Source organism: Salvelinus namaycush, chromosome 4, assembly GCF_016432855.1.
Source record: "Salvelinus namaycush isolate Seneca chromosome 4, SaNama_1.0, whole genome shotgun sequence".
In the NCBI taxonomy this organism is placed as follows: Eukaryota; Metazoa; Chordata; class Actinopteri; order Salmoniformes; family Salmonidae; genus Salvelinus; species Salvelinus namaycush.
This window is the reverse complement of record NC_052310.1, coordinates 2,688,362-2,709,273: the sequence shown is the minus strand read 5'-3', so window position 1 is coordinate 2,709,273 and position 20,912 is coordinate 2,688,362. Positions and strand designations below refer to the sequence as shown.

General features: G+C 41.5%; 1 protein-coding gene across 1 annotated transcript; it reads right to left on the bottom strand.

Moving 5' to 3' along the window:
• Window positions 1-2,465: 2,465 nt before the first annotated feature.
• Window positions 2,466-19,422, bottom strand: LOC120045402 (zinc transporter ZIP9-like). Its single transcript, XM_038990280.1, has 8 exons — window positions 19,327-19,422; window positions 18,823-18,928; window positions 16,070-16,258; window positions 14,863-14,931; window positions 4,026-4,111; window positions 3,113-3,247; window positions 2,652-2,783; window positions 2,466-2,591 (listed from the first exon to the last, which is right to left on the bottom strand). Exons 1-8 carry the CDS (start codon window positions 19,420-19,422, stop codon window positions 2,466-2,468), a joined length of 939 nt encoding a protein of 312 aa, XP_038846208.1.
• Between the last annotated feature and the right edge of the window lie 1,490 nt (window positions 19,423-20,912).

Genomic DNA, 20,912 nt, shown 5'->3' with positions numbered 1-20,912 from the left:
TGTTATCCAAACAGACTGGTAGCCAGGCTAGAGGAATGTTATCTAAACAGACTGGTAGCCAGGCTAGTGGAATGTTATCCAAACAGACTGGTAGCCAGGCTAGTGGAATGTTATCCAAACAGACTGGTAGTCAGACTAGTGGAATGTTATCTAAACAGACTGGTACCCAGACTAGAGGAATGTTACCTAAACAGACTGGTAGCCAGACTAGAGGAATGTTATCCAAACAGACTGGTAGCCAGGCTAGAGGAATGTTACCTAAACAGACTGGTAGCCAGGCTAGAGGAATGTTACCTAAACAGACTGGTAGCCAGGCTAGAGGAATGTTATCTAAACAGACTGGTAGCCAGGCTAGAGGAATGTTATCTAAACAGACTGGTAGCCAGGCTAGAGGAATGTTACCTAGGCTAGAGGAATGTTACTTAAACAGACTGGTAGCCAGGCTAGAGGAATGTTATCTAAACAGACTGGTAGCCAGGCTAGAGGAATGTTACCTAGGTTAGAGGAATGTTACCTAAACAGACTGGTAGCCAGGCTAGAGGAATGTTACCTAAACAGACTGGTAGCCAGACTAGAGGAATGTTATCTAAACAGACTGGTACCCAGACTAGAGGAATGTTATCCAAACAGACTGGTAGCCAGGCTAGAGGAATGTTATCTAAACAGACTGGTAGCCAGGCTAGAGGAATGTTATCTAAACAGACTGGTAGCCAGGCTAGAGGAATGTTATCTAAACAGACTGGTAGCCAGGCTAGTGGAATGTTATCCAAACAGACTGGTAGTCAGACTAGAGGAATGTTACCTAAACAGACTGGTAGCCAGACTAGAGGAATGTTATCCAAACAGACTGGTAGCCAGGCTAGAGGAATGTTACCTAAACAGACTGGTAGCCAGGCTAGAGGAATGTTACCTAAACAGACTGGTAGCCAGGCTAGAGGAATGTTACCTAAACCGACTGGTAGCCAGGCTAGAGGAATGTTACCTAAACAGACTGGTAGCCAGACTAGAGGAATGTTATCTAAACAGACTGGTAGCCAGACTAGAGGAATGTTACCTAAACAGACTGGTAGCCAGGCTAGAGGAATGTTACCTAAACAGACTGGTAGCCAGGCTAGAGGAATGTTACCTAAACAGACTGGTAGCCAGGCTAGAGGAATGTTACCTAAACAGACTGGTAGCCAGACTAGAGGAATGTTACCTAAACAGACTGGTAGTCAGGCTAGAGGAATGTTACCTAAACAGACTGGTAGTCAGGCTAGAGGAATGTTACCTAAACAGACTGGTAGTCAGGCTAGAGGAATGTTACCTAAACAGACTGGGAGCCAGGCTAGAGGAATGTTACCTAAACAGACTGGTAGTCAGGCTAGAGGAATGTTATCCAAACAGACTGATAGCCAGACTAGAGGAATGTTACCTAAACAGACTGGTAGCCAGACTAGAGGAATGTTACCTAAACAGACTGGTAGTCAGGCTAGAGGAATGTTACCTAAACAGACTGGTAGTCAGGCTAGAGGAATGTTATCCAAACAGACTGATAGCCAGACTAGAGGAATGTTACCTAAACAGACTGGGAGCCAGGCTAGAGGAATGTTACCTAAACAGACTGATAGCCAGGCTAGAGGAATGTTACCTAAACAGACTGGGAGCCAGGCTAGAGGAATGTTACCCTAACAGACTGGTAGCCAGACAACATTGTCCTGGCTATAGTAAACCATGGAGAAATGTGTTAGTCTCTTCTCGGTATGGTCACTGGTCCGTTTAGAAGGTCCACTGAGCTGTGGTTTGTCAGCGGGACTGTTTTACTGAATATTTAATGTAAACCATTATTAGCAAATCTAAAAAGATGATCACATCCAATGCAAAATAAGAAATCAATAATCATCACTGTGGTTTATTTAGGCACCGTCAGTGTTATGGCAACCGTCCAATGCTTATAAAGATGGCGTTTCGCAACCTGACCTGAATATTTCAGTACCTAACATACCCCAGCCAAAAACCTTTCTTACAAATGACAAAAGATGAAATATGACCAATATGATTAAAATCTGATCTAGTTTGGATTTCGTCTAACATAATAAAAAAAAAAATGCTTTGTTCAGGCGAGGCACAAAGGCCAAATATGAGGAAACAGTTATCCACTTACAGGAAATGTCCTCGCTCTTTCAGACAAACTCAACAGAATGTCCACACAGATTGAACTTGGCAAGAGAAACAATTACAAAAGCTCTACACAAATCTCTGACACACACATCACTCTGTCTTGCTCTGATCCCACTATTTTGCATGACACACACACACACTCTATCCGTACTTTTTGTATGTTCAAACCCATGTCAGTATCAGTAACACTACCTCCTTGACCTCTCATGAAAAGACACTGATACACAATGCATCTGGCACAGAAACACCCTCAATGATCTCTATGTAAGAATGTGTGCTTGGTAGGATAGCATCGATTCACAAGACTAGTCATCATGTAGTCCCAGGGCTAGTAACACAGGTAGTCCTGCTCCCAGTATCAGCGTGAGGCTCTCCAGGACCCCCAGGTCGCCCTGCTGCCCGGTCCCAGTCCCATGGAGGTGGGGAGAGCTCTGCTGCTGCTGCCCGGTCCCAGTCCCGTCGAGGTGCCCAGTCCCAGAGATTACATTTACAAAGCTCTGCTGCTGCCCCCTGGAGCTGACCTCTGGTAGTACATGGACCGTAGCAACATAGAGAAATGTTCCGGCTGAGAAGAGCATCCCGACACCTGTAGCGCTCAGACGGTGCTGGGCTGAACCCCCACTCTACAGTAGGAGGAGGAAGAAACACACAACACACAGACATTACAAAATAACCTTCAGATAACTTTTACTGTTGGTTATCAAATAACTTTCAGTGTTGAACTAGTTCCCCGTAGCTTGATCCCAGGCTTGCTGTCCTACCAACTTCTATTGTCAGCTATTGGCAAGACTGCAAAAATCAATTCTCAGAACCAGGCTAAGTTCACCACAATCTTCAATCATTTCCTACTTCAATGACTATAAAGGGTTTCCATTAGATAAATCTCATTTCTTCCCATTATGATAGCACATTGTTCTAAGTCACTAAAAAGTAGTTTGTTGCTTCTTCTCACCGCGTTCAGGATAATGTATGTAATGATGGAGAGAACAGGTGCTGCAGCAGAGAAGACCAATAGATGCTTCTGAATCTGCCTCTTCTCTAAACCTGCGTGCAACAGAAAGGTGACCAGGCCAAACGCTGCAGGAGCCTGAGGGAGGGAGGGAGGGAGGGAGGGAGGGAGGGAGGGAGGGAGGGAGGGAGAGATGGATGGAGGGATGGAGGGAGGGAGAGATGGATGGATGGAGGGAGGGAGAGATGGATGGATGGAGGGAGGGAGGGAGAGATGGATGGATGGAGGGAGAGAGGGATGGATGGAGGGAGGGAGGGAGAGATGGGTGGATGGAGGGAGGGAGAGATGGATGGAGGGAGAGAAAGAGTGAATGTTAGATCAAATATGGAGAGGAAGGAGGTGGGAAGGAGAGAGTACATTGAACTGAGAGAGGGCTTGAGGAGTCAAAACAATCAATATGTCTTATTGTGATGTAACTTCCTGTTAGAAGCTGTCCTGTTGACCAATATTGTGATGTAACTTTCTAGTACAAGCTATCCTGTTGTCCAATATTGTGATGTAACTTCCTGTTAGAAGCTGTCCAATATTGTTATGTCACTTCCTAGTAGAAGCTGTCCTGTTGTCCAATATTGTAAAATGTAACTTCCTGTTAGAAGCTGTACAATATTGTTATATCACTTCCTAGTAGAAGCTGTCCTGTTGTCCAATATTGTGATGTAACTTCCTGTTAGAAGCTGTCCAATATTGTTATGTCACTTCCTAGTAGAAGCTGTCCTGTTGTCCAATATTGTAAAATGTAACTTCCTGTTAGAAGCTGTACAATATTGTTATATCACTTCCTAGTAGAAGCTGTCCTGTTGTCCAATATTGTGATGTAACTTCCTGTTAGAGGCTGGTTAATCCAGTGGAGTCTCACCTTGTGCAGAATGACAGCTAGAAAGACCACCAGTTGAACTGTGACCTTGGAGGAAACCACGGCAACACCTAAAACTACACCGTCAGCTGGGGAGAGAGGAGAGGAACAATATTACTACAACACACACACACACACACACACACACACACACACACACACACACACACACACACACACACACACACACACACACACACACACACACACACACACACACACACACACACACACACACACACACACACACACAACACGTAAAGGTAGACAGTCAGGCAATATGATCACTATAAAACACACACAACACTACGAGATACTAAATGACTTCCTTTGTGATTAATATTTGTATTCATTAGAGATCCCCCATTCGCTGCTGCCTACTCTTCCTGGAGTCTAAACACATTAAAGCACTTTACATTACATATAAAACAAAATATAAAACAGGACATAACATTATATAACATTATTACATCACTACATATCTACAATACTACATGTATAACACCACCATACAACAATATTACAATGTATGTGTCTGTACCTTTGTGTGTTTCTCTTCACAGTCCCCGTTGTTCCATAATGTGTATTTTTACCTGTTTAAAAAAAATCTGATTCTACTGTTTGCATCAGTTACATGAATAGAGTTCCATGTAGTCATGGCTCTATGTAGTACTGTGCACCTCCCATAGTCTGTTCTGGACTGTGAGGAGCATGTCTTGTGGGGTATTCATGGGTGTCCGAGCTGTGTGCTGGTACATTCAGCTTGTCAACATTTCTTACAAAAAAGTAATGATGAAGTCAATCTCTCCTCCACTTTGAGCCAGGAGAGATTGACATGCATGTCATTAATGCTAGCTCTCTGTGTACATTTAAGGGCCAGCCGTGCTACACTGTTCTGAGACAACTGCAGTTTTCTTTGTGGCACCTGACCACACGACTGAACAGTAGTCCAGGTATGACAAAACTAGGGCCTTCTTTTATTAATGAGGTCCTATCTTATTAATATGAGGAGACCTACAGTCTATTAGACACTATGAGGAGACCTACAGTCTATTAGACACTATGAGGAGACCTACAGTCTATTAGACACTATGAGGAGACCTACAGTCTATTAGACACTATGAGGAGACCTACAGTCTATTAGACACTATGAGGAGACCTACAGTCTATTAGACACTATGAGGAGACCTACAGTCTATTAGACACTATGAGGAGACCTACAGTCTATTAGACACTATGAGTAGACCTACAGTCTATTAGACACTATGAGGAGACCTACAGTCTATTAGACACTATGAGGAGACCTACAGTCTATTAGACACTATGAGGAGACCTACAGTCTATTAGACACTATGAGTAGACCTACAGTCTATTAGACACTATGAGTAGACCTACAGTCTATTAGACACTATGAGGAGACCTACAGTCTATTAGACACTATGAGGAGACCTACAGTCTATTAGACACTATGAGGAGACCTACAGTCTATTAGACACTATGAGTAGACCTACAGTCTATTAGACACTATGAGGAGACCTACAGTCTATTAGACACTATGAGTAGACCTACAGTCTATTAGACACTATGAGTAGACCTACAGTCTATTAGACACTATGAGGAGACCTACAGTCTATTAGACACTATGAGCAGACCTACAGTCTATTAGACACTATGAGCAGACCTACAGTCTATTAGACACTATGAGACCTACAGTCTATTAGACACTATGAGACCTACAGTCTATTAGACACTATGAGGAGACCTACAGTCTATTAGACACTATGAGGAGACCTACAGTCTATTAGACACTATGAGGAGACCTACAGTCTATTAGACACTATGAGGAGACCTACAGTCTATTAGACACTATGAGGAGACCTACAGTCTATTAGACACTATGAGGAGACCTACAGTCTATTAGACACTATGAGGAGACCTACAGTCTATTAGACACTATGAGGAGACCTACAGTCTATTAGACACTATGAGGAGACCTACAGTCTATTAGACACTATGAGGAGACCTACAGTCTATTAGACACTATGAGGAGACCTACAGTCTATTAGACACTATGAGTAGACCTACAGTCTATTAGACACTATGAGGAGACCTACAGTCTATTAGACACTATGAGGAGACCTACAGTCTATTAGACACTATGAGGAGACCTACAGTCTATTAGACACTATGAGGAGACCTACAGTCTATTAGACACTATGAGGAGACCTACAGTCCTATAGACACTATGAGGAGACCTACAGTCTATTAGACACTATGAGGAGACCTACAGTCTATTAGACACTATGAGGAGACCTACAGTCTATTAGACACTATGAGGAGACCTACAGTCTATTAGACACTATGAGGAGACCTACAGTCTATTAGACACTATGAGGAGACTTACAGTCTATTAGACACTATGAGGAGACTTACAGTCTATTAGACACTATGAGGAGACTTACAGTCTATTAGACACTATGAGGAGACCTACAGTCTATTAGACACTATGAGTAGACCTACAGTCTATTAGACACTATGAGTAGACCTACAGTCTATTAGACACTATGAGGAGACCTACAGTCTATTAGACACTATGAGTAGACCTACAGTCTATTAGACACTATGAGGAGACCTACAGTCTATTAGACACTATGAGGAGACCTACAGTCTATTAGACACTATGAGGAGACCTACAGTCTATTAGACACTATGAGGAGACCTACAGTCCTATAGACACTATGAGGAGACCTACAGTCTATTAGACACTATGAGGAGACCTACAGTCTATTAGACACTATGAGGAGACCTACAGTCTATTAGACACTATGAGTAGACCTACAGTCTATTAGACACTATGAGTAGACCTACAGTCTATTAGACACTATGAAGAGACCTACAGTCTATTAGACACTATGAGTAGACCTACAGTCTATTAGACACTATGAGTAGACCTACAGTCTATTAGACACTATGAGTAGACCTACAGTCTATTAGACACTATGAGTAGACCTACAGTCTATTAGACACTATGAGGAGACCTACAGTCTATTAGACACTATGAGGAGACCTACAGTCTATTAGACACTATGAGGAGACCTACAGTCTATTAGACACTATGAGGAGACCTACAGTCTATTAGACACTATGAGGAGACCTACAGTCTATTAGACACTATGAGGAGACCTACAGTCTATTAGACACTATGAGGAGACCTACAGTCTATTAGACACTATGAGGAGACCTACAGTCTATTAGACACTATGAGGAGACCTACAGTCTATTAGACACTATGAGGAGACCTACAGTCTATTAGACACTATGAGGAGACCTACAGTCTATTAGACACTATGAGGAGACCTACAGTCTATTAGACACTATGAGGAGACCTACAGTCTATTAGACACTATGAGGAGACCTACAGTCTATTAGACACTATGAGGAGACCTACAGTCTATTAGACACTATGAGGAGACCTACAGTCTATTAGACACTATGAGTAGACCTACAGTCTATTAGACACTATGAGTAGACCTACAGTCTATTAGACACTATGAGTAGACCTACAGTCTATTAGACACTATGAGTAGACCTACAGTCTATTAGACACTATGAGTAGACCTACAGTCTATTAGACACTATGAGTAGACCTACAGTCTATTAGACACTATGAGTAGACCTACAGTCTATTAGACACTATGAGTAGACCTACAGTCTATTAGACACTATGAGTAGACCTACAGTCTATTAGACACTATGAGTAGACCTACAGTCTATTAGACACTATGAGTAGACCTACAGTCTATTAGACACTATGAGTAGACCTACAGTCTATTAGGCACTATGAGGAGACCTACAGTCTATTAGGCACTATGAGGAGACCTACAGTCTATTAGGCACTATGAGGAGACCTACAGTCTATTAGACACTATGAGGAGACCTACAGTCTATTAGACACTATGAGTAGACCTACAGTCTATTAGACACTATGAGTAGACCTACAGTCTATTAGACACTATGAGACCTACAGTCTATTAGACACTATGAGGAGACCTACAGTCTATTAGACACTATGAGGAGACCTACAGTCTATTAGACACTATGAGGAGACCTACAGTCTATTAGACACTATGAGTAGACCTACAGTCTATTAGACACTATGAGGAGACCTACAGTCTATTAGACACTATGAGGAGACCTACAGTCTATTAGACACTATGAGTAGACCTACAGTCTATTAGACACTATGAGTAGACCTACAGTCTATTAGACACTATGAGGAGACCTACAGTCTATTAGACACTATGAGGAGACCTACAGTCTATTAGACACTATGAGGAGACCTACAGTCTATTAGACACTATGAGGAGACCTACAGTCTATTAGACACTATGAGGAGACCTACAGTCTATTAGACACTATGAGTAGACCTACAGTCTATTAGACACTATGAGGAGACCTACAGTCTATTAGACACTATGAGGAGACCTACAGTCTATTAGACACTATGAGGAGACCTACAGTCTATTAGACACTATGAGGAGACCTACAGTCTATTAGACACTATGAGGAGACCTACAGTCTATTAGACACTATGAGGAGACCTACAGTCTATTAGACACTATGAGGAGACCTACAGTCTATTAGACACTATGAGGAGACCTACAGTCTATTAGACACTATGAGGAGACCTACAGTCTATTAGACACTATGAGGAGACCTACAGTCTATTAGACACTATGAGGAGACCTACAGTCTATTAGACACTATGAGTAGACCTACAGTCTATTAGACACTATGAGTAGACCTACAGTCTATTAGACACTATGAGACCTACAGTCTATTAGACACTATGAGTAGACCTACAGTCTATTAGACACTATGAGTAGACCTACAGTCTATTAGACACTATGAGTAGACCTACAGTCTATTAGACACTATGAGTAGACCTACAGTCTATTAGACACTATGAGTAGACCTACAGTCTATTAGACACTATGAGTAGACCTACAGTCTATTAGACACTATGAGTAGACCTACAGTCTATTAGACACTATGAGTAGACCTACAGTCTATTAGACACTATGAGTAGACCTACAGTCTATTAGACACTATGAGTAGACCTACAGTCTATTAGACACTATGAGTAGACCTACAGTCTATTAGACACTATGAGTAGACCTACAGTCTATTAGACACTATGAGTAGACCTACAGTCTATTAGACACTATGAGTAGACCTACAGTCTATTAGACACTATGAGTAGACCTACAGTCTATTAGACACTATGAGTAGACCTACAGTCTATTAGACACTATGAGTAGACCTACAGTCTATTAGACACTATGAGTAGACCTACAGTCTATTAGACACTATGAGTAGACCTACAGTCTATTAGACACTATGAGTAGACCTACAGTCATATAGACACTATGAGGAGACCTACAGTCTATTAGACACTATGAGGAGACCTACAGTCTATTAGACACTATGAGGAGACCTACAGTCTATTAGACACTATGAGGAGACCTACAGTCTATTAGACACTATGAGGAGACCTACAGTCTATTAGACACTATGAGGAGACCTACAGTCTATTAGACACTATGAGTAGACCTACAGTCTATTAGACACTATGAGTAGACCTACAGTCTATTAGACACTATGAGTAGACCTACAGTCTATTAGACACTATGAGGAGACCTACAGTCTATTAGACACTATGAGCAGACCTACAGTCTATTAGACACTATGAGTAGACCTACAGTCTATTAGACACTATGAGGAGACCTACAGTCTATTAGACACTATGAGGAGACCTACAGTCTATTAGACACTATGAGGAGACCTACAGTCTATTAGACACTATGAGGAGACCTACAGTCTATTAGACACTATGAGGAGACCTACAGTCTATTAGACACTATGAGGAGACCTACAGTCTATTAGACACTATGAGGAGACCTACAGTCTATTAGACACTATGAGGAGACCTACAGTCTATTAGACACTATGAGGAGACCTACAGTCTATTAGACACTATGAGGAGACCTACAGTCTATTAGACACTATGAGGAGACCTACAGTCTATTAGACACTATGAGTAGACCTACAGTCTATTAGACACTATGAGGAGACCTACAGTCTATTAGACACTATGAGGAGACCTACAGTCTATTAGACACTATGAGTAGACCTACAGTCTATTAGACACTATGAGTAGACCTACAGTCTATTAGACACTATGAGTAGACCTACAGTCTATTAGACACTATGAGGAGACCTACAGTCTATTAGACACTATGAGTAGACCTACAGTCTATTAGACACTATGAGGAGACCTACAGTCTATTAGACACTATGAGGAGACCTACAGTCTATTAGACACTATGAGGAGACCTACAGTCTATTAGACACTATGAGGAGACCTACAGTCTATTAGACACTATGAGGAGACCTACAGTCTATTAGACACTATGAGGAGACCTACAGTCTATTAGACACTATGAGGAGACCTACAGTCTATTAGACACTATGAGGAGACCTACAGTCTATTAGACACTATGAGGAGACCTACAGTCTATTAGACACTATGAGGAGACCTACAGTCTATTAGACACTATGAGGAGACCTACAGTCTATTAGACACTATGAGGAGACCTACAGTCTATTAGACACTATGAGGAGACCTACAGTCTATTAGACACTATGAGGAGACCTACAGTCTATTAGACACTATGAGGAGACCTACAGTCTATTAGACACTATGAGGAGACCTACAGTCTATTAGACACTATGAGGAGACCTACAGTCTATTAGACACTATGAGGAGACCTACAGTCTATTAGACACTATGAGGAGACCTACAGTCTATTAGACACTATGAGGAGACCTACAGTCTATTAGACACTATGAGGAGACCTACAGTCTATTAGACACTATGAGTAGACCTACAGTCTATTAGACACTATGAGGAGACCTACAGTCTATTAGACACTATGAGTAGACCTACAGTCTATTAGACACTATGAGTAGACCTACAGTCTATTAGACACTATGAGTAGACCTACAGTCTATTAGACACTATGAGTAGACCTACAGTCTATTAGACACTATGAGTAGACCTACAGTCTATTAGACACTATGAGTAGACCTACAGTCTATTAGACACTATGAGTAGACCTACAGTCTATTAGACACTATGAGTAGACCTACAGTCTATTAGACACTATGAGTAGACCTACAGTCTATTAGACACTATGAGTAGACCTACAGTCTATTAGACACTATGAGTAGACCTACAGTCTATTAGACACTATGAGTAGACCTACAGTCTATTAGACACTATGAGTAGACCTACAGTCTATTAGACACTATGAGACCTACAGTCTATTAGACACTATGAGGAGACCTACAGTCTATTAGACACTATGAGTAGACCTACAGTCTATTAGACACTATGAGCAGACCTACAGTCTATTAGACACTATGAGTAGACCTACAGTCTATTAGACACTATGAGGAGACCTACAGTCTATTAGACACTATGAGGAGACCTACAGTCTATTAGACACTATGAGCAGACCTACAGTCTATTAGACACTATGAGTAGACCTACAGTCTATTAGACACTATGAGTAGACCTACAGTCTATTAGACACTATGAGTAGACCTACAGTCTATTAGACACTATGAGGAGACCTACAGTCTATTAGACACTATGAGGAGACCTACAGTCTATTAGACACTATGAGGAGACCTACAGTCTATTAGACACTATGAGGAGACCTACAGTCTATTAGACACTATGAGGAGACCTACAGTCTATTAGACACTATGAGGAGACCTACAGTCTATTAGACACTATGAGGAGACCTACAGTCTATTAGACACTATGAGTAGACCTACAGTCTATTAGACACTATGAGGAGACCTACAGTCTATTAGACACTATGAGGAGACCTACAGTCTATTAGACACTATGAGTAGACCTACAGTCTATTAGACACTATGAGGAGACCTACAGTCTATTAGACACTATGAGGAGACCTACAGTCTATTAGACACTATGAGGAGACCTACAGTCTATTAGACACTATGAGGAGACCTACAGTCTATTAGACACTATGAGGAGACCTACAGTCTATTAGACACTATGAGGAGACCTACAGTCTATTAGACACTATGAGGAGACCTACAGTCTATTAGACACTATGAGGAGACCTACAGTCTATTAGACACTATGAGGAGACCTACAGTCTATTAGACACTATGAGTAGACCTACAGTCTATTAGACACTATGAGGAGACCTACAGTCTATTAGACACTATGAGTAGACCTACAGTCTATTAGACACTATGAGTAGACCTACAGTCTATTAGACACTATGAGTAGACCTACAGTCTATTAGACACTATGAGGAGACCTACAGTCTATTAGACACTATGAGGAGACCTACAGTCTATTAGACACTATGAGGAGACCTACAGTCTATTAGACACTATGAGTAGACCTACAGTCTATTAGACACTATCAGTAGACCTACAGTCTATTAGACACTATGAGTAGACCTACAGTCATATAGACACTATGAGGAGACCTACAGTCATATAGACACTATGAGGAGACCTACAGTCTATTAGACACTATGAGGAGACCTACAGTCTATTAGACACTATGAGGAGACCTACAGTCTATTAGACACTATGAGGAGACCTACAGTCTATTAGACACTATGAGTAGACCTACAGTCTATTAGACACTATGAGGAGACCTACAGTCTATTAGACACTATGAGCAGACCTACAGTCTATTAGACACTATGAGCAGACCTACAGTCTATTAGACACTATGAGTAGACCTACAGTCTATTAGACACTATGAGTAGACCTACAGTCTATTAGACACTATGAGGAGACCTACAGTCTATTAGACACTATGAGGAGACCTACAGTCTATTAGACACTATGAGGAGACCTACAGTCTATTAGACACTATGAGGAGACCTACAGTCTATTAGACACTATGAGGAGACCTACAGTCTATTAGACACTATGAGGAGACCTACAGTCTATTAGACACTATGAGGAGACCTACAGTCTATTAGACACTATGAGGAGACCTACAGTCTATTAGACACTATGAGGAGACCTACAGTCTATTAGACACTATGAGGAGACCTACAGTCTATTAGACACTATGAGGAGACCTACAGTCTATTAGACACTATGAGTAGACCTACAGTCTATTAGACACTATGAGTACACCTACAGTCTATTAGACACTATGAGGAGACCTACAGTCTATTAGACACTATGAGTAGACCTACAGTCTATTAGACACTATGAGTAGACCTACAGTCTATTAGACACTATGAGGAGACCTACAGTCTATTAGACACTATGAGGAGACCTACAGTCTATTAGACACTATGAGGAGACCTACAGTCTATTAGACACTATGAGGAGACCTACAGTCCTATAGACACTATGAGGAGACCTACAGTCTATTAGACACTATGAGGAGACCTACAGTCTATTAGACACTATGAGGAGACCTACAGTCTATTAGACACTATGAGACCTACAGTCTATTAGACACTATGAGACCTACAGTCTATTAGACACTATGAGGAGACTTACAGTCTATTAGACACTATGAGGAGACTTACAGTCTATTAGACACTATGAGGAGACTTACAGTCTATTAGACACTATGAGGAGACCTACAGTCTATTAGACACTATGAGTAGACCTACAGTCTATTAGACACTATGAGTAGACCTACAGTCTATTAGACACTATGAGGAGACCTACAGTCTATTAGACACTATGAGTAGACCTACAGTCTATTAGACACTATGAGGAGACCTACAGTCCTATAGACACTATGAGGAGACCTACAGTCTATTAGACACTATGAGGAGACCTACAGTCTATTAGACACTATGAGACCTACAGTCTATTAGACACTATGAGTAGACCTACAGTCTATTAGACACTATGAGTAGACCTACAGTCTATTAGACACTATGAGTAGACCTACAGTCTATTAGACACTATGAGGAGACCTACAGTCTATTAGACACTATGAGGAGACCTACAGTCTATTAGACACTATGAGTAGACCTACAGTCTATTAGACACTATGAGGAGACCTACAGTCTATTAGACACTATGAGGAGACCTACAGTCTATTAGACACTATGAGGAGACCTACAGTCTATTAGACACTATGAGGAGACCTACAGTCTATTAGACACTATGAGGAGACCTACAGTCTATTAGACACTATGAGTAGACCTACAGTCTATTAGACACTATGAGGAGACCTACAGTCTATTAGACACTATGAGGAGACCTACAGTCTATTAGACACTATGAGGAGACCTACAGTCTATTAGACACTATGAGTAGACCTACAGTCTATTAGACACTATGAGTAGACCTACAGTCTATTAGACACTATGAGTAGACCTACAGTCTATTAGACACTATGAGTAGACCTACAGTCTATTAGACACTATGAGGAGACCTACAGTCTATTAGACACTATGAGGAGACCTACAGTCTATTAGACACTATGAGTAGACCTACAGTCTATTAGACACTATGAGGAGACCTACAGTCTATTAGACACTATGAGGAGACCTACAGTCTATTAGACACTATGAGGAGACCTACAGTCTATTAGACACTATGAGGAGACCTACAGTCTATTAGACACTATTTTGGACCCAACAACAACCTCAAAACTGATTTAAGAAACCTCAGTCATGTATGATAACTTAGAGTGAATGTGTGTGTGTGTGTGTGTGTGTGTGTGTGTGTGTGTGTTCCCTACCAGCAGCATGGATGACCAGTCCTACTGTAGCTGTGATACTGGTCCTGTTGGACGTTCCAGTACGTGGACCTAGAATGACAACACAATCAACCAACTGTTAGCAACAGTTTTGTGGACATGCCGAATGATAGCACAATGACAAAGGTTTGGAGAGGGGATTTGGAGAGATGGTTAGGATAGGAAGTTTGGACAGGAGTTTGAAGGGGAGGTTTGAATGGGAGAATAGGATAGGAGCTCTGAAGAGGTTTGGAAAGGAGGTCTGAAGAGGAGGTTTAGAGAGGAGAATTTGGAGAGATGGTTTGAAGAGGAAGTTTGGAAAGGTTTGATAAGGAGGTTTGGTGAGGTCTGAAGAGCTTTGGAGAAGTTTGGTGGAGAGGTTTGAAGAGGAGGTTTGGAGAGGAGAATTTGGAGAGATGGTTTGAAGAGGTGGTTTGAAGAGATGGTTTGGAGAAGAAGTTTGGAGAGATTTGATAAGGAGATTTGGTGAGGTCTGAAGAGGTTTAGAGAGATTTTGATGGAGAGGTTTGAAGATGTTTGGAGTCGTAGGAGGTTTGGAGATGAGTGAAACAAGGAGAAATGTGGAGAACGTATTACCTGGTGCTTCCAGATCAGTCTTGCCAACATGTATGGTCATTATCATGCCAAACAATTACCATGCAACACAGCACAAACAGATCTGGGACCAGGCTAGAGAATTATGTTATATGAAGTAACTTGTCCTGAAAAAATGGAGTACATTTTCCTTTTTGTTTTTTAACAATTCCTGAGTGAAGACCTTCCTTATTTTCTATATAGCGGATTACTTTAGGTCACCACAACGCACCACAAACCTAAGAAAGTCTATAATTTCATGGCCGCAGGGTTTTTCCTTTTCATATGGTCTAACTGACCATGTATGGAACAAGCTGGAGACATGATGCTACAGTATATGAAGTCGTAACTCATTGGAGTAACGTGAAGTTGCCCCAAGACACTGATTTTGGATCAGTTTAGCATTTTCCCACTAATGGTTTAGGTATTATTGGGGAGAGGAAGCTGTACCTAGATCTGTACATAGGGGAAATGTCACCCCCTGAGCAGGTTTTCAATGAGTCTAATGACACTAGCCCAATTAACACTAGGGAAGTTAGCATCTTCACAGTGTGTTTTCAATAGGACAGGCTAATGCTAATATAGGGAGAGGTCTTCACCCTGGAGCATCACTGACCGTGTATGGAGAAGTAGCTACTGATCCGGTCCACGAGGAACATGAGGATGAACCCTAGAACCAGGGAGACCCCGATGAAGAACCGTGCTGGGAGACCTTTAGAGGGGCCCATCTCCTGGAGCTGACCTCCGACCCCACCGTCACTGGCATTCTTATTGGCTGCTACTGGGGCCACAGAGCAGGAGGAGACTGGGGAGAGAATACGGGAGAGGAATGTTTTCTTTAAAACACTGACTTTTAAAATCAACAGGTGCACTCATCCTCAAACCAAAAAGCTTTTACGCTATGTATCTAGATTCTACAGTACCAATCCATAGATTCAGTGTGTGAAAGCTTGGAACTGTTGTTGATGATGTAACAGTATAGCGTCTTTCCCTGACTGCCCAAGCTGAGCTATAACCAAGGCCCCTATGAAGGGATTTCACATCTGCTACACATGCTTGGCTAAAGAGAGGCATAAATTAGGTGACCAAGGTGATTTTCATTTCAATGCCCGATTTATCCTGAAAGGCCCTTCATTCGAGGCCCTTTCAGGGCTCGACATTAACGCTTGTCCTCTTGTGCAGGACAAGTAATATAAAAATAAAAAAAACATTAGGAACAAATGCATAACATTAGGAACACCTGCTCTTTCCATGACATAGACCGACCAGGTAAATCCATACGAAAGCCCTTATTGATGTCACCTATTAAATCGACTTCAATCAGTGTAGACGAAGGGGAGGCGACATGTTACAGGAAGGAAGGGGCAACTCGATATTAGGAAGGTGTTCCTAATGTTTTATACACTCAGTGTAGATTTCAATTGTCAAAGTGTAGGTGAAAGGCATATTGTCTACAGCCTCATATCCAAACCAATGCTGACATAAGGAGGGATCCAGAACATGTAGCCAGACTTTAATGAGACTTTTAATAACATAAATATAGGCTAAACACCAGTTATGTTTTTACAAATATAATGAAGGATGATCAACATTAACGTCTAAACGGCGTGATTCTGTCGACATACTGGAGGCACGGTTCGTTCAGATCAAATGGTCACAAGACCAGAGAGTGAAGGACAGCGCCTGTTGCGCACCGCACATCACCCACCTTGAATCTGAGTGGAGGCGGTCAGCATTTATGAAGCATGTCTTACCTTGTTTTAAAGTAGCCAAGCCTAGCGAAGCCTAACCTAGCCTAGCCTAGCGAAACCTAGCCTAGCGATGCCTAACCTAGCCAAGCGAAGCCTAGCGATGCCTAACCTAGCCAAGCGAAGCCTAACCTAGCGATGCCTAACCTAGCCAAGCGAAGCCTAACCTAGCGATGCCTAACCTAGCCAAGCGAAGCCTAACCTAGCGATGCCTAACCTAGCCAAGCGAAGCCTAACCTAGCGATGCCTAACCTAGCGATGCCTAACCTAGCCAAGCGAAGCCTAACCTAGCCAAAATATAACCATAGAAATGTTGAGGGAATTATCTTTTAACCACTTAATGACGTTGAAACCAGCATTTTAATTAGGTTCTATTGGTTTTCAAATCAACTGTATTTTAGGTGCTTTAGGAACACTTCACATGTGAAATTCATGTTTTTTTTCCTGTAAGGACCATCCTGGTGGTTTCTATACAGTGTATCTGGCACATGAAACCGCTGTCGTGTGTGTGGTGAAATTTGAGAAGTGTTTTCCCGCTAATTGCATTTTGGAACATTCGCATGTAGGCCTATAAATAGCCTTCAGCCATGTGCGTATTGTTGAGTTTATAATATGAAGAAATACAAACGTCAACATTTTAAGCTAAACGGTCTGATATGTTGCATCAGCCTCGTAGCTTTTTTACATAAAAATAAATAAGTAAATAAACGGTTGTATGAATTTTTACTCTGTCATATCAGAGTCAAATTAATCGCTATTGCCTCGTCCATGGCGAAATAACTTAATGGAAGAGTTTAAGAATGTCCGTTTAAAAAAAAAATCCTTTCTACCATTTAAAATACACCTTTTTCTGTACTACAAAGCAGTTAAAAACTCTTTTTAAATGCACTGTTCGCTGCGTTTCTGTCACATTTTCAACAACCCTCTTTAAAAAAAAGACCCAGTCTGTTTTGAACCGTAGCCATATTTTATTTCATCCGTGGGATGACGGGACGCCCTTATATTTCGAGCCCTGGATGGAATTATTTTATAAAGAAATAAAAAGTATCTGGTTTCACACCACAGACAACCTGACACCACAGACGACCTAACACAGACACAGCCTCTGACTCACGTGTCAAGCCCTGCCTTTGCTTTGTAGGGCTTCGTTTGACAGTGAGGCGCTTGTAAACAGACATGACGTGTAGAGCAGAGTGGGCTGATGTACTACTGAATGCTTTCCTTTACATTTTTTATTTATTTTATTTAACTGGGCAAGTCAGTCAAGAACAAATTCTTATTTACAATGACGGCCTTGGAACAGTGGGTTAACTGCCTTGTTCAGGGGCAGAATGACAGATTTTTACCTTGTCAGCTCGGGATTCGATCTAGCAACCAACGTTACTAGTCCAACGCTCTAACCACTAGGCCACCTACCGCCCCAGGTACAGTTGCATACATAGTGAACAGTTGGCAAGATAACCCTTAGCAGCAATATAGCTGCAATCGAAGGACTATGTGCCCATACAAACTCAACAACAGGAATCTAGCCTACAGTGAGTTGTTGCTCCAGCTGATGTCTTGATAAGTTAGGACCCTGGGCTGATACTCCCCAAGGCCCATTATGTCCGGTACCCCTCACCTCTCCATGACTCTTCCAGTAGTTCCACCCCCTCTGGGAGGATGATAGCTAGAGCAGTACCACAGAGCAGGCCTGCCCCGAATATACTGACAAACTGCAGCCTTTTCTATTGGGAGAGAAGGGAACACACACACACCAAACACAGTCATTATTTTACAAACACACTGACCAACTGTTGATTGTTCTAGGAGGGAGAATGAATGTGTCAATATATTAACAGACTGTTACATTACGCATCAATATAACTTTATAAAGTCATACATTCAAACCGGTTAGAGAATCCAGTCGGCAGCCTATTTATGACTTATTTAATAGTTAAGATAACAAAATGTAGCAAATCACAATCTTTTGAAGATACTGATACATTTAGAAATATATATATATTTTAATATTGAATGGGGGATAGATTAGCATCGGGAGAAGAGACCGTAGGAGGAGGTACAGTGCAAGTTACCGAAGGGGGAGAAACGGAGGGGATATAATGTTGAGAATTAAATGACTTACCTCAGAAAGTTTGATCAAAAGTGGAATCAAACCTACTAGAAAACATCCCAAAAACATCACAACGGATATCAAAATAATCGCTATTGCCTCGTCCATGGCGAAATAACTTAACGTAAGAGTTTAAGAATGTCCGATGTTGTTTTAAATCCTCTATAGCATTTAAATTACACCTTTTTCTGTACTACAAAGCAGTTAAAAAAACTATTTTAAAATGCACTGTTGATCACGTCGCAGCGTGTTCTGTCACATTTTCAACAACCCTCTTTAAAAAAAAGACCTAGAAAAACCGAACTGAATCAAACGCAGAACCTACCGTCAGCTCCCTGAACTTGTGACGGTGGCGGAGTGCGTCTCCACTCTAGGGTAGTTTCTTGTCCTCGTCTCCTCGCCTTCATCTGTACTGACGTGAAAACACAGGATAGGTGAAAACAACGCGTCGGGAGTATATGCTGCTTGGGAGTTGATATGTAGTTTTTCCGTTCACCTTAGTGCAGGAGACAAGGAAAGAGAGCACTCTACGACTATAGATACACCCTGTTCCGCAAAGGCCGTCTTGTGGTACCTTTGGATATTAACTTCTAAAGACACCAATATCAACACTGAACTGAATAAAACACATAATGACCAATCAAATCACATTTTAATTGTCACACGCTTCATTAACGACAGGTGTAGATTAACAACGAAACGTTTATTTACGGGCCTTTCCCAACAATGCAGAATACAATGAAAAAAATAATACAAATTAGCATAATGAATATATGCACACTGAGCAATGATAGCCTGGCTATATCTACATGCAGTATCGAGCCGATGTGCAGTGGTACAAGGTAAATGACACGATCTCAACTGTGAATGGTTCTGGCGCACCAAAGACAAGTGGGTCGAACCAACTTGAATTGTTGCATGTTGTTGTCCTCCGGTGGCTAGCTAGCTAATATTGTCCCTTTCCTAAATTTGCCATGGATGGAGATAGTATCTCGGTCTCTCAAGTAGTAACAAATACCCACCAACGAATTGTACTCTAGAGCTGGCTGAATATGTTTTAACGTATTGGAACATCGATGGGTTCCACATTCGCTTCAAGCTATGCTAACCTAAATATGGGTCAATTTGAAGAACGTTTTTGTTAACAATGAAAATCTATTCTTTAATAAAAATCCTGAACTGATTGACGGGTTTTATGACATTACTCAATGACATTGACACTAATCTCAAATTCACTATTGAATGTGACACGAAACGTGTTCATTAACCTCGATATGTGGATTGAGAAATCAAATGGAACCCTGTTTTACAACTCTGTATAGAAAAGAAACGGACAGAAATACTCTGAGCCATGAAAGAGGACTTCCAAGAAGCCAGTTTTTCAGACTGCACCGTATATACCACTCCACAGAGGACTAACTAGAAAAAGCAGCAGAGATGCGCAATATATTTCCAAGAGGCTACTCTACGCAATATGTGGATGAAGCTATTAATTCGGCACTAGGGAAATCTATTGCACTAGGGAAAACACGAGTTAAAAAAAACACACACAACATGTTCACCACCAAAAAATACTTTGAACTCGTGCAAAGTGGGAG

What these genes read in the sequence shown, in the direction of transcription:
- LOC120045402 (XM_038990280.1), bottom strand. Translation starts at nt 19,422, where the DNA reads ATGGACGAGGCAATAGCGATTATTTTGATATCCGTTGTGATGTTTTTG. An exon ending in TTTTGATCAAACTTTCTGAG is followed by an intron (nt 18,929 to 19,326) that starts GTAAGTCATTTA and finishes CTCTCCCAATAG; the next exon opens with AAAAGGCTGCAGTTTGTCAG. An exon ending in ACTGGTCATCCATGCTGCTG is followed by an intron (nt 4,112 to 14,862) that starts GTAGGGAACACA and finishes CTCTCTCCCCAG; the next exon opens with CTGACGGTGTAGTTTTAGGT.